The 15,344-nt window shown below is 41.8% G+C and overlaps 1 protein-coding gene across 1 annotated transcript in view; it reads right to left on the reverse strand.

Annotated features, from left to right (window-relative positions):
• Nucleotides 1–915: 915 nt before the first annotated feature.
• Nucleotides 916–15,344, reverse strand: part of Pias1 (protein inhibitor of activated STAT 1) — a 117,347-nt gene continuing 102,918 nt past the window's right edge. Inside the window, exons 12-14 of the mRNA XM_057766866.1 lie at nucleotides 10,133–10,275; nucleotides 7,866–7,903; nucleotides 916–4,707 (exon numbers count right to left, since the gene is read on the reverse strand). Coding sequence (XP_057622849.1) covers nucleotides 4,414–4,707; nucleotides 7,866–7,903; nucleotides 10,133–10,275 — 475 coding nt within the window. The 3' untranslated portion in view covers nucleotides 916–4,413. The remainder of the gene's footprint in view (nucleotides 4,708–7,865; nucleotides 7,904–10,132; nucleotides 10,276–15,344) is intronic.

Below are 15,344 nucleotides of genomic sequence, written 5' to 3' on the forward strand. Positions count from 1 at the left end.
CTTCCTGGGGGAGGCTGGACTTCCAAAGAGAAGACCTATTTCTCTACCAGATGGGAAGGTTCCAGACCCAACACCTGACTCCAGCCATAGATTCAGAAGCACATCTGCTTGCCAGTCTAGAATACCGAAGACCTGACAGGTGCCCGTGCTGATGCTGTGCGTGGGACAGGGCGATGAAAAGTCTACCCTACCTTTACAGAAGAGGTTATCTCCCCAATGTGTTCTGAAGCCTGTCAGCAACTGTGTTTCTTTTTGGTTTGTTTTCCGAGACAGGATTTCTCTGTGTATTAGATGTCCAGGAACTTTCTCTGTAGACCAAGCCAGTCTCAAACTCACAGAAATCTACTTGCCTTTGCCTTGCAAGTGTTGGGATTAAAGGTGTGTGCCACCATATCCTGCCTGTGGTGTAGATTTAAAGCATGTTTTCTGAATCATATGTGGCTGAGTGGAATCTCCAGCACAGCTTGCAAAGAGCACACAGCTAATGGGCGGTCTGCATCACCTGGGCTGACTTTCCCCACTCAATGCTCTAGTCATGGTGAGCTCAAACTCCTGAAGCCGGATTTACACAGCCATATCAGGAGGCTGTTGCTTCAGGGTCCCCATGTGTGCATTATTCAAATTCCAACAGGTTTACCTAGCACAGGGCTTGCACACCATAAAGAGCGGAGAGGCCCAGGTGTCTGGACAACAGATAGACAACAAGTACCTTTAAAATTTAGTGCTGTGGTATATTACAGAGCTAGCTGTATTCCAGTAAGGAAGGTCAAAGCATGATGTAGAGCTATCAGTTACTTACTTGTCATGCTTTGAAACCTCTAGATTTCAGGGGCCCTGGGAGCACGTTGCACCAGCACTTTTCTTATGGGGACTGTTCCTTTATAGACCCAGTAGTAGTATTTTACAGAACACAAATTAACTGAAGCCTTTTCTTTTATTACATCTAAAAGCTCTACATAAACAGGTAACATTCAATAGGGAAACAACTTTTCTCCAATGCATGTAATAAATATTTTCACTTGGTACTTTTATACAAACTGACATTGGTCTATTATACATTTTTAAAAGCCATTTTACTGGTTTGGCATGCGGTATGGAAATTCTAAGAGAGAAAGTTTTAAGGCAATGAATCACAGATTTAAGTTCATGGAATTTATGGTAACTTTTATCTATTTATATACATTTCCTCTTTGTTAATAAAACAGCAGCAGCACACTCTGGGACCACCAGATATTCTCCCTCCCTCTTTGAAATCTATGCTTTGTGTTTAATTAAAAACAAAACCAAAACAAACAGAATGCAATGTGTATCCATAAAGCAAAGTTCTTACCAAAATAAATTCAAATGTGCTTTAAAGAGTCCTGAAGATCCTGAAAGTTTTATGTACTTAAAGTTCAAACTGCTTTAAAAACTAGGTTATTTCTACATGTATCCATTTACAATTGGGATATATTTTCACTCAGTTTCATACACTTGTCCTCAAAGAAAAATTGGCTGAAACACTTCCCACACTTTTCAAAACTTAGGTGATTCTTTAAGTCAGTAATGTAGATGTATAATACCTAAATTAGCAATGGAAAAACCTTGGTCAACCAAGTATGATGCATGGTTAAGTTTTATATTTAAAAAATGTGTTCAGTAATACTTACGTAGTAAATTAAAAGCCACCCCTACCCTGCTAGCTGAACAGCTACTTTTCTGATGATGTGTGCTTACAGATAGATGGGGCACACACAGTACTATACAGAGCACATGTGAACATGCTAGTAAGAAAGACTAAGGAAGAGGGTTCCTAGCAACTTGTTGAAAGATACTGAGAACAGTATTTGTCCACAGCCTACCAAGGTTGGCAGGGCTGTGGAATGAGGGTGGGCTAAGGAAAAGCAACAAAAAGAGATGGAGTGACCATGTGCTTTTTCTTGTTAATGTAGGAGACAAAGCAGTGCATGACTAATAATTACTAAAGATCGTGAAAGTCCGTGACTGAACGTAACCATGTGTAATGTTTAGGAAGTCAACAAATGAAGAAATAAACTCTTTTTGACGTGGAACGAGCTAACATGACCAAAGCCATGAACATATATTTCTCACTGTTACCCACTCTCCCCTTAGGTTGATACAATGCAGGACAGGGAAGGAAACTGACCGTTCCTCCACAACTGGGCTGAAGAATGCAGAGGGCTGGTTTTTCAACTGGATTGTTCTAAGTTTGTAATTCAGCATTAGACACAAAAACTGCTGATCAGAATCCTAAAACCACTAACAAGTTAAAAAAAAAATCCAAGAACAAGGAAAACTATTCATTTCATCTCAGATAGTTGAAATAACAAAAATGTTTCCTATTGCAATGCTAACAGAAATAGCCACAATTTTATTGATTCCTACTCTAATCTCAACTTAGACACAAATTAAGACCTTATTTGAAATGAGCCTAAATTAATATAGCACTGAAAAAAAATAAATCAAACGTGTACTCACCACACCCGATAAAATTTAACAACGTAACCATTTCTGGTTTGAACTGACAACAAATACCTTGTTTTATTGCGGATTGTTTTGTGACTCTAACACAGCCGTTTCTGTGTGGAACACACATGCGCAGGGGAAGACGATGTTACTCACACACACTTGTTTATAAATACATATATACACACACACACATATACATATCAACACCAACTTTTTCAAAATTCAAGTTGACAGTTTAGTAGCAGAGACGCTATAAAAACATATTTTTAGATGCCACACTGTCATGTGAACCATTCACTTTATCATACAACTGAAGATACAGCAATCTTGACTTCTACCTGCATTAATATAGGTCCTTCGTTACTGATGCAAGGTTTGAAAACAAGTTTACTATACACAAAGGAGGTCCTTCAACTCTGAGAACACGAAGTTGTAACATAAAAAGTCAGTCTGGGAACTGGATGTTGTGCCCCTTCCTCTCTGCCGATAAACCTGTGCCCTCCATCAGCCACCATCTATCTTTACTGTAAGAGCACTGCATCTTCTCTGATGACTCTCAAGTACGAGAAGCACTTTTTCCTTCCTTTGACCCTTAATCATTTCCTGAAGAAAATTTTAATATATTTACATATTCTGCTATTGAGAGTAGGTAAGACCAAGTAGATATGACTGACTGATTCTTGAATTAAAAAAATAATAGCTTCCTATGTCATACTTGTCATTAAAAGCTGAGTAAAAACAAACAAGGCTAAGAAAAGAAGTATATTTAGAACCAGAGAAACAAAATAACTAAAGTTATTGTTGAGTTTCAACTGTTTATCAAATAGATTTGCTACAGATCCACATGTGGGCTGCACTGTATTGTCAACTTTAGGGTAACTGACTTCTTTCTTTTTTGAGGTGGTACAATGTCTTCTGCCAGTTGCACATGATACCCATACCCCACGGGGCTTCCAGGGCTCTTTCACATCCCACTTTGGTATGAAGATTCTCAAAAACTTGTTACCCTGTGACCAAAATGCAGGTACTCACAGATTTGCCTTACATACAAAATACTGGCAATTCCGATTCAGAATCCACACAAGCGTATCGTCGTTCACAGGCCTGCCCTCAGACTGCCTATCCAGGCAGCTTCTACTCCAACACTTCTAGGAAACACACTCTTAGGGGGTACACGGTAGATCACAGAGAACCTGTGATGGCGAACACGCACTGGGAGAGCTGAGAAAGATGCTTATGTTAAAGTTCAAGACCTCTGAAGCATTTTGAAAAAAGCAGGCAACTGATATTAACTAAATGCCAACAGGAGGAGAGGGGACAGTGATGACAGAACAGTACACTCAGGCACACACTGAAAACACACACACACCCACGAGCTATGTCCTGCAAACAAAGGGAGTGCAGTGGGACAGGTGAGATTATTATAACTTAAGGCTGGCAAAATCCACGCATACATAAACAGACTCCAAGTCTGTTGCTTTGAAACAATGGAAATCAAAACTATCCCAACCCCCTCCCTACAACAAAGCCCATGATTTAAAACTTCATACATACAATTCTGTTTCTGTTATTGCAAGTAAGATAATGCCATTGAAGTAAAATAAAACCCAAACCAGAGGACAAATGGTGAAAAAGTCTTCAGAATCCAGAAAAAAATGAACTGAAGGAGGTTTGTGGGTGCTTGCTTTTTCTTTTCTTTCCTTCCTTTTTTTTTTTTTAAAACAAGTATTTTATCAGACAGGCAGTCTTAGATTTATATACAAAAGTAAAACTGAAAATATAGTTTTGTTCTCTGTACATTTCTTTTAATTTTTTTCCCTAAAAAAAGGAAAAAAAAACACGCTTGTGTACTTTTCTAAACAAGATAAGGTAAAACAGAGCACAGAGTTCTCTTCTGCCAAGTCATTTAATCTGGGACAGGGTGGGAGCAGCAGGACGAGGGCGTCAGTCCAATGAGATAATGTCTGGTATGATGCCAAAGATGGACGCCGTGTCTGCACTGCTCCTGCTGGCCATGCCATGGCCATGGCTCTCCCTCAGACTGTTGGAAGACACAAGGCTGCTGTTGCTGCCACTACTGCTTCCGTTGGTGGCTGGCAAAGAAGTGCTTCCTCCAGCACTTAGCTGATCGAGAAACATCTGCGAGGAGGTATACGGGAAAAAGCGGGAGGAGTGCAGGAGGTCCTGGTCATCTGAGACCGCTGCTGCTGCTGCGGCAAGCAGGGAGGTGTTGTAATGCTAGGAGGGACCAGAGACAAAACACTCTCGTTACAATCAGATGCACCTCTGTACTCTTCTCAGCAGAGCAAGTCCCAAGTTAACATATCCTGAGTGTCTGGCTCCTCAAGTAACAACACATTCTGCAGTGAAATGACTGGTCACTGAGAGCGCTTTGGCATGGTATCTGAAACTGGAATAACACTTTTGATTGTGTTGTGTGTGTATTTTAGTTTGCATTGCACGCAGTTCTTAAAACTCTATTTCTGAGATGTTCAGAAGCAGCAGGAAGGAGGGCAGCTGCCCCTCTCAAGATACATCCCGCATTCCCACTGACAAGTTCATCCTGAGAACTGCATCATGAAGAAGCTCAGCTGCTATCGTGCTCAGGTTGCGGCTCTGTGCAGCCTGTCACTGCTTTCAGCACTGCAGGCACTGGGCACAGTGTTTGTGCACATGAGTAGGTCTGAGTTGGAAAAGGCAGGGAGAACTTGCTGTAAAAGATAAGCAATGTCACACTTCTGCAGGGCACTCCCATAGTGGGGTGTGTGGAGCTGCAAGTCTCTGGGTCAGGGACTGCTGCCTGCTGAGTGGCTGTGAAGGCTGAGGACTACTGTGGGCTTTACCAATACTCTATGCTTAGGTTACTCTACATTTATTTAAAAAAAAAAAAAATCCCAAAGCTCGCCTTTTAATTAATTGGTTACATAACAATTTTACTTTGTTTTTAAGCTTTTTCATTTTTAAAGATTTTATAACATGTACTAATTATACACAATCATAGGTTTCATTATAACACTTTCACATGTAGATAATGTCTTTTGATTATAATTACCCTCTACTGCTTTCCCCTATTTCTCTCCCTCTAGCTGATCCTTGTCTCTTCTCAACAGTCTACCTTCAGTGTGTGTCCTAGTGAGTTACTCAGTGTTGCTTACAGAGTATGAACAACTTACCAGTGGCTAACCACTGAAGAAAAAAACATCTCCCCCACTAAAGAGTAACTGCCTACAGATCTTCAGAGAGGTTGGGGTTTCTTAAACACTCCCAACTATTTTACTCTTTATAATAATACTTAAACATGAATAGACCACGTGGCTGTGCAAAAACCTTCTTTCATCATATCTATACCCTATGAGATCTAATTATGTGTTTTGCTAAAAAGATGTGTGTGTGTGTGTGTGTGTGTGTATGTATATATTCATTCATAGGTCTACACAGGCCAGGGGTCAGTGCCATGTCTTCTAGGCACAACTTGTTTCCTGGAAGGTTTTCAGGGCAGGGGAAATGCCTGCTTCTCCACTAGAGCTCATCCTAAGCAGGTGCCATTCTTCAGAAGCATGCTGTAGTGCTTTGCTTGGTCTGTGCCTTTTCATCGAAGATGAGCTGTGAAAAGTGTACACAAACATTCCCCTTCTCTGATATTCATGTTCTAAAGTATCTCATCTGAAGGGGACTGCTGATGTCTGTGCAAGTTCCACTAGTTCCTTTATGAAACTCAGTGGGGACTCCTTCTGTCTCTTACAGTTCCCCTTGCTCCTGCCTGCTTTTCAGTCCCAAGCTTCCACAGCAGCTTCCTTAGGAAGCTCGCTGGGGCTCCTCAGTGTCACATACACCATCTTGGAGTTAGTGGCCACGACAACTACAACATTGCTTTGCAACCTCTTCATCAAAAGCAAATCCTCTGCAGTCAGCAGTAATCGCTCGAATGCCTACACAAGGCTACTGCACAGCACTGGTGCTATCATCCGTCCACACTCACAGGCTTGTCTCCTCAGTGTTCCTGTTGCAGCAGTAGCCTGGACAAAGGTCCTACTCAGGCAGCAGGTCCCAAAGGCCACTAAATCTCCTTAATCAGTCATCAAGGCAGCTCAGCAGATAAAGGAGCTTGCTATAGAGCCTGAATACTTGAGTTCAACAGTTGAAACCCACACAGAGGTGGAGAAAACTGACTCCATACAGCTGTCCTTTGACTTCTAAACATACATTGTGTCACATATACAACCATGGATACAATAGTAATAAAATTTAAAAATTTATATACAGAGAGGGGCCACAGAGCAGCTGGAGGAGGGAAAGGAATGGGTCAAAATAATGTAAATACAGTATATTCATGTATGAAATCCTCAAAAAAATTTTTTTAAAAATCTCCTTGATCTATTTCTATTGGTTGGGTCAGAGACATGGTGTTGGAACAAGACGACCACTGTGATACTGGGATGAAGGAGGATGTACATGAACACCATCACCAATGAACAACAACATCTTGCAAAGTTTGCTAATCTCCAATTAGTGCTCCAGCTTGCTGGCACGAAACTCAGGAAGGCATCTGGACAGTGGCTGGATCACTGCTTTGGTAGAGAGTGTCACAGTACCGAGCGGGATGTGCTTCTGCATCCTGGCCTTAATCCACATCCTTAGCCATTTCTCTATTGCTGTAGTAGGCCTTTCTCAATCTGTGTTTGTCTCACTGTTTTCGATGAGACTTCTGTCACTTTGTTCTTGCTATGCAAGTCTGTAGCTCTGGTGCAATGGGACAGTCTGACTGCTGAGTAACAGTCACTGACTTTCTCCTTCCACACTCCTTGATCTCTTTTAATCTTGCTTCCAGGTCACTAGATGTGGCCTTTTTAGCAAATGATTTTGTACATTTAGGGTCTGAGATGAATAAAGCAACATGAGCTGAGACAAACATGGGAGCAGAGGAAGCAATCAGAGCTGCAGGAAATACAGTTTGAGGAAGCACAGCATGCTGTATAACTGAAAATCAGATCATTCACTATCACTGTCTAGTACTTACGGACTGCACACACACAACTGTATGCTTTAAACATACCATTGGCAATGCAGTAGCACCACAGACTAATATAACAGCTATGATGTCCTGGGCAACAGGACACTCTTGACACATGTGGCCAAGACTGAAATCTATTAATCACATGGTTCACAGGCCTGTGTCTTTATACAACAGTATTGAGAAATCAACAGACAAATACTGTTTTTACCCTCTACTGGGGGTGGAGGGCAGTGATAAAGGATGGCTTTTATTTAAATTCTTACAGCCAGAGCAACACTGTACTCCCCTTGCCAAGGAAATTTATTCTTTCTTCTGGCTATGTATTATAGCTTGATATTTTAATATACAATTAAAGAAATGGATTGTTTTCACATTAACATACCTGATTGTCTCCTGATAAGAAAGGAAAGAAATCTAATCCTGTGGGAAGAATTACAAAAAAAAACTTAGCTTGTAGGCAAAAAACAACAAAAAGTAAAACTTTTAAATCTTACATTCTATACACTCTGAATTCATATTTAAACACAAGGAATGCTGGACATGTGGTGCACACCTTTCATTCAAGCATTTACAGGAGGCAGAGGCTAGCCTGGTCTACATAAGCAACTTCCAGTCTAGCTAAGGTGATACCAAAAGACTCTTCAACAACAAATACCCCACCAAAAGGAAAAAAAAAGTCACAAGAAGTTAAGTTGGGCGTTATATGGCATTTTCATCTCTAAGCTATGAAGGATAAAGCCCAAGTTTGGCAACAAAGACCTTGCTTTTACTGATTCCTCACAAGTAAACATCTAATTATTTAGATAGAAGTTCATGTAGTTCAGGATGGTCACTGTACTCCATGACCATCCTGGGTGGGTGGGTGGGTGGTGGTAATGGTTTGTCAACAAAAAGTTTCTTTGTGTTAAGAGCCCTAAATGTCCTGGAGCTCGCTTTGCAGACTGTACTCACCTCAAACTCAAAGAGATCTGCCTGCCTCTGCCTTCCCAGTGCTGGGAATAAAGGCGTGCGCCACCATGCCTGGCTTGACTTTGAACTTCTTAATTGTGTCTTCACCTCTTAGTGCTGGGATGACAGGCACATACCACTATGTTCAATTTATCTGGTGCTGCAAGTCAAACCCATTGCTTTATGCATACTTGCCAAGCATTCTATACACTGAGCTATGTCCCTAGCCCTTAGATTTCAATTTAATTTATTCTACATGAATGCCTCTTGGGGTATTTCATACTTTTGGTTTGATTTTACGGGTGAAACTTTAAGAGGCCACCCAAGTTGTAGCAAAGCTTTTTATTCTCCTTCTCAAATGTGTTCACTTCCCATCATCTAAACCAGACTAAAACCCAAATGTGAAGTATGGCTAGGCATGATGACACATGTCTGTAATTCCAGCTTTTAGGAAGCAGAGGCAGGTGGAACTTCTACACAAAGAGATCCTGTCTTTAAAAACAAGTGTCTGGTGGCATCACAGAAAGCTCAGCCCTGACTCCTGGCTGCATTGTTTTACACTAGCCAGCACTACATAACAAGAACAAGAAAAGCAAGGGCCTCATGATGATGTTTAACCTTGACGTACACAAGCAATGCAATATTTTGGCCACTACTCCTACCCACACCAGAAGAGACTACAATATAAGGAACTACAAAATGCGTCTCAGTAGTGATGGATGTGTGCAAATAGCTAAAAAAAAGCATTTTAGAAAACTGCTGGGAGTGACCAGCCTCCAGGAAGTTAAATGACTAGTCCATAAGTCACTAAGTTATAAAGATACAACCCAGACTTGAAATTCTTTTTGAGATACAAATGAATATACTGGCATTTCAGACTACTTCTCTTAAAAAGAGTAAGGCTGGGTATGGTAGTTCATACCTGCAGGTGGATGGATATCTATGAGTTTGAAGTCAATCAGGACTACATAGAATGACTGTCTCAAAAGATTAAGACAAAAAAAAAAAAAAAAAAGGGATAAGGTTCAAAAGAACCAAAGTAAAAAATTTCAAATGTCTCAATTCATTACTATTACAGGGCTGGCAAGATGTCTCAGTGGGTAAAGGTGCTTGTCACCAAAGCTAATGACCTGAGTTTGATCCCTAAAATCCACATAGTATATGGAGGGAATGAATTCCTGCAGGCTGTCTTCTGATCATCACATGTGTGCCATAGCATGCTATGATGCAAGCCTAAAATCCTAGCTCTTGGGAGGCAGAGGTAGGAGGATGACAGCAAGTTTGAGGCCAGTTTGGTGTGCTATATGGTGAGCGCCAGGCCAACATCAGGGTTACACAGCAAGATCAAGTCTCATAATACAACTCAGCTACACATAGTGAGCGTTAGGTGAAGCCATAATCAAAGAATAAAAGCCAGCATTCACCCCCACCAAACTGAAGGCCACATGCAAGAAGTGTTCCAGCAGTCCAAGGGACCGGGAAGCTCACAACACCTTAAAACCCCTGCCTCAGGATTCCCACAGCAGTGAGGGCAGGCTGCCGAGGAAGATGCCACCAAGATCCAGGCCATTGTTCTTGGGCTCCAAAGCCCCGTTCTCCCATCTCCACATCTCCCCTATATCTCTCATCCCCAGACTGCAGCCACACAGAGTGAAGGCATTCCTCAGCTTGTATGACAGCAGCAAAGGACCAGGGACTCACCTTGTAAGTCGTAAGGCATGGGTGTCATGTGGAAAGGGTGCCTGTAGTCCTGGATGAGGGAAGTGTTGATGTAGCTTGTATCTACAGCAGGAAGGCTGGGGGTACGGGACACAGGCGATGCTTGATGAGGAAGACTTAAAATTCTGTGAGAAAGAAATGTTTAGAGAATTTAATAGTCACTAACAGTTTAACAAATGAAACTGTATCCCACAATTGAGCTCTACTTTTTATGATTAAAACATGAAAAGATAGTATAACAAAACCAAACAAACAAAAAACAAAGCAAATGGTAAGAAATAACTTGGCATGCAGTAGCATTTGCAAAGGCTGTAAGGTGAATCAGATAAATGCAATGGAATCACCATTCATAGTTCATAGAGTCCTTAGAGAGGCACCCTCCTTTCTAAGAATACAGGAACCATGCATAGCTGAGTCACCGTAACAGAACAGGAGTGAGAGGTACCCACAACAAAGGAAACTGTAGACCTTTCAAAGTAGGTTCTGAAGGGGTAGATAGTGAAAAATCTAGGGATACTAGGATTGATGTGGGATTCCCCTCTATATGCTGTGAATACTGTTAATTAATAAACTGTCTTGGCCTGTGATAGGGCAAAAGAATAGAGCAAGGTGGCGGAGGTGGAGGGGGACGACTAAACTGAATGCTGAGAAAAGGAAGGCAGAGTCATAGAGAAGCCATGGGGCCGCTGCCAGACCCAGACATGCTGGAACTTTGCTGGTAGGCCATAACCTTGTGATGCACAGATTAATGGAGATGGGTTAAATTAAGATGTTAAGAGTTAACAAGTAAGAAGCTAGAGCAAATGGGCCAAGCAGTGATTTAAATAATATGGTTTCTGTATGATTATTTCGAGTCTGAGCTGCCAAGCAGCCCGGAACCAACAAGCAGCCTCCTTACAACGGTGCCGGAAAGTTTTACATTAACTTGACACATGCTAAAGTCATCTGACGATGGAGGAAGGTCATTGGTTAAATAATAAAGAAACTGCCTAGGCCCATTTATAGGCCAGCCCTTAGGTGGGTGGAGTAAACAGAACAGAATGCTGGGAGAAAGAAGCCGAGTCAGGAGTCGCCATGATTCTCCCACTCCAGACAGACGCAGGTTAAGATCCTCCCTGGTAAGCCAGCTCGTGGTACTACACAGAATATTAGAAATGGGTTAGATCAATATGTAAGAGCTAGCCAATAAGAGGTTAAAACTAATGGGCCAGGCAGTGATTAAAAGAATACAGTTTCCGTGTAATTATTTTGGGGCATAAGCTAGCCATGCGGGCGGCTGGGTGCCGGGGACGCAGCCCCGCCACCGCTCCTATTACAACAATCTGAGAGGAGAGAACCTCAATTACTCAAGACTTCAGGCTGGGCTGTGGGGGTGCATGCCTTTAATCCCAAACTTGGGGAGGCAGAGGCAGGCAGAGCTCTGTGAGTTTGAGGCCAGCCCGGTCTACAAAGTAAATTCCAGGACAGTCAGAGATACACAGAGAAAACCTTGTCTCGAAAAACAAAAACAAAAACAAAACAAAACAAAAAAACAAACAAGTCTTCATAAGGCTGAGCTGCAGGTAATCCTGTATCCTGTAGGGCATTTTCTTAATTAACGATTTACAAGAAAGCAAGCTAAACAAACCACAAGAAGCAAGGCAATAAGCAGCACCCCTCCATGGGCTCTGCATTAGCTTCTGCTTCCAGGTTCCTGTGCTGACTTTCTTTGATGAGAACAGTGATATGGAAGTATGGACAGTGATGCAGAAGTGGAAGCCAAACAAACCCTTTCCTTCCCTACTTGCTTTTGTCATGGTGTTTCATTACAGCAACAGAGACCTTGGCTAAAACACCCCGGTAAGGAAAACACAAATTGAGACAACTAGGGGAGTGCAGCAACTTGAGCACGAGGAGAAAGCAGATTTATGAGCCTGCTGAGAGTGAACTCTGAGCAGTAACTTTGGTTCACTCAACGTCTAGCTTGGCTATCAGTACAGTTCAAATAATAGGGCCTTTGAAGCCAATCAAGGCAGTGAGACAAGGCAAAGTGTCCCACAGTGAAAAGGAGGAAGAGAGGTTTTAAACAGAGTGCTACAACTAGAAAAGAAACAAAGAAACTCCAGAAAAAGCAGTGACATGCTTCATAAGCTAGAGGTCAAATCTTTCTCCTTATCTCCCTTAAGAAATAAGGAGGAAAGCCCAGTGGTAGTGCACATCTTTAATCCCAGCACTCAGGAGGCAGAGGCTGGTGCATTTCTGTGAATTCGAGACTAGCCTGGCCTACAGAGCTAGTTCCAGGTTGGTCAATGCTACACAGAAAAACCCTTTCTTGGCAGCGGGAGGGGAGAAGAAAAAGGGAAAAGGAATGAAGAACCAACTTTGAAAAGAAAATAGTTATGACAGTCCTAGGAAGGTTTATGCATCATTACATGTGATCCCAATCGTGTAAGGCTAACAGGCACAGAGGAAAATAAAGTAACAAGAAATGGAGGAATAAAGACTTCTTTCACGTTGCATGTGCATGGGTATGATGTATGCTAGTTTAAGTGCATAGGTGCTACAGCACACACACGGAGGACAGAGTACAACCCGATGTTTTGGTCCTTGCCTGTCTGTCACTGCTCAATGAGATGCATGACCAGCTAGCTTATGAGCTCCCAGGGCTTCTCCTGTCTGTCTCCCTTCTTGATCCAATAGGGATGGAATCAGACATGCAGACTACTGCACCTGGCTTACACTGGATCTAGGGATCTGAACTCAGGTCATCATGCTTATACAGCAAGTATTTTATCCAATGAACCCCATCCCAGCCCTGGCTTTTGCCTCTAATACTCTACATGAAGTACTTCACAAGACACCAAGGTTAGATTTCCTGGAAGAGAATCCTAATTATGAATATGTACTACACTTTTCTGAGTGGGATAGTAAGCATAAGATACTTTCAGGTGCTGCACAGAAGTGTTCCATGCAATGCAAATGTAAACTTCTTACACCCACAGAGAATGTATGTTCCTTAGCTGTGTCCTTTGCCTATGCTCAGGAGATTGCAACAGGAAGAAGCAGTCAACTGCTAGTCTTTACAAACATCCCAATCTAGCGAATGGTATGGAACTTCTGGGGAAATCAAACATGTGGCAAGATGCTGCAGTCCTTATCTCCTGGCTATGGGATGGCCACCTGTCTTTTAATTCTGTGACTGCTCTCAAGTGTATTTCCATATCACAAAGTCCAGCAGTGAATGATCTGCAGGGCTTAGTGTTCTAGCAGCTAGTGGCTGGCTGCTGCTGTGAACACTCACAGTGCTGCGTAACCATTTTTTTTCCAAATTTAATTATATATATATATATAGTGTTCTGCCTACATGCATGCCTGCAGGCCAGAAGAGGGCACCAGATCTCATGACAGATGGTTGTGAGCCACCATGGGGTTGATGGAAATTGAACTCATGGATCTCTGGAAGGGCAGGCAGCATTCTCAACCGCTGAACCATCTCTCCAGTCCTGCTAATCATTCTTTTAAAGCTGCTAGAGACATTCAGGTTTTATTTATACAGCCATAGAGAAAGGCCTACATTTGTAGAGCTGCATCTAGGCTCAATTCATCACGGACAAAAAGTCAGGGAAGTAGTTAGTGCACATAATGTAATTTTCCAAACATAATAAACAGAGCTATTTTTGGAGGAACAGTAAATATTCAAAGAAATATTAGATTTTTAAAGACTCTAAAGTTTTCTTGATTAAAAATATATACTCAGATAGTAAGACTATTGCAGAGTTCACATATGACTATTCTCTGAAGAGTAGAAAAAAGCCACACAAGTAACCCAAGAGTATTATATACTTGTTTTAGAAAGTATCTTTTAATTTTGCAATTAGGACACAAAAGAACGACAATACAATTTTCTCCTATATCTGTGTGTGTGTGGGGGGGTGGTTCTATGATTTCCTACAGATATCCAGATCCAATGTTATCATTTTTTTATTGTTCCTCATGTGTCATAGGATTTATGTATCACCTAAGCATATCTTCTGAGTCTCTAGGTTCCTTAGAACACTTACTACATTGAAATTGTTATGGTAACTTTTTTTTTTTTTTTTGGAGATAGGCTGTCATCTAGTTCAGGCTGGCCCCAAACCAGTGGCAGTCCTACTACCCTAGCCTTATTAGTGATGGAGTTAGAAAAACGTGCTACCAACCTCCAGTTCCTGGGAAACAAAGGTAACATGTCTTTAAAACAGGACTACTATGAGGGAAAGCCCAAGTCATCTCAGATCTTTCTTGGCAGTTCACACATGTCTACAGCCAGCTTTAGTGATCAGGCATACTCAGCTCTCTACTGTAAGAGCTCTACCTGAGTTAACTTTATAGCAAGTAGGTTCCAGTTTTTAGCCAGTGTTCTAAACCCTACAAGCAGGCCAAAGTGAAATCTAATAATTTTGTGGCTTCTGACCGGGCAGCAACTGTGAAAGGCATTCAACCACCTCCTCGGATTCAGAGGGAGGCCAGTCTTGCCCTCCTTCCCAAGGGCTGAGACAGACGTGCACTGTTCTGTCCACACCCCCAAAAGGGTGAGGAAGTCTGAGTTGTGTGAGGACACATGAAGGTCAGCAGGATGGCAGAGCAGTCTGAGTTCCCAGGAAGAAATGCATTGTGTAAACGGAGATTGTGTTTCGTTCTCAAGCCACCCAGACTCGAATAATCACACAAAAACTACATTAATTACAACACTGTTTGACCAACAGTTCAGTTCAGGTGTATTCCTAGCTAACTCTTACATCTTAAATTAACACATTTATATTATTTTATATTTTATCGCGAGGTTTGTGGTTTGTTACCTCACATCTTGCTTCTTGGGCAGCTAAATAGCGTCTGGTTGGTGACAGACTCTCTGCCTTTCCTCTTCCCACAATTCTCTTAGTCTGGTTGCCCCGCCTATACTTCCTGCCTGGCTACTGGCCAATCAGTGTTTTATTAAACCAATGAATGACAAATCTTTACAGTGTACAAGAGCATTATCCCACAGCAGTATTGTCTACACTGAACAAATTCAATAGGAGAAAGACTAGTGGCTCAGCTGTCTGTCATGTGGTACTCTCTAGCAAGATGGCTATCACCAGGCTAAAATTGGATAAAGACTGCAAAAATAGCCTAGAAGGAAGGTCACATACAAAAGAGGAGAAGAGGAAACATAGAAAGATCTTTTTTTTGGGTG

The sequence above is a fragment of the Chionomys nivalis genome, chromosome 4 (assembly GCF_950005125.1).
Source record: "Chionomys nivalis chromosome 4, mChiNiv1.1, whole genome shotgun sequence".
In the NCBI taxonomy this organism is placed as follows: Eukaryota; Metazoa; Chordata; class Mammalia; order Rodentia; family Cricetidae; genus Chionomys; species Chionomys nivalis.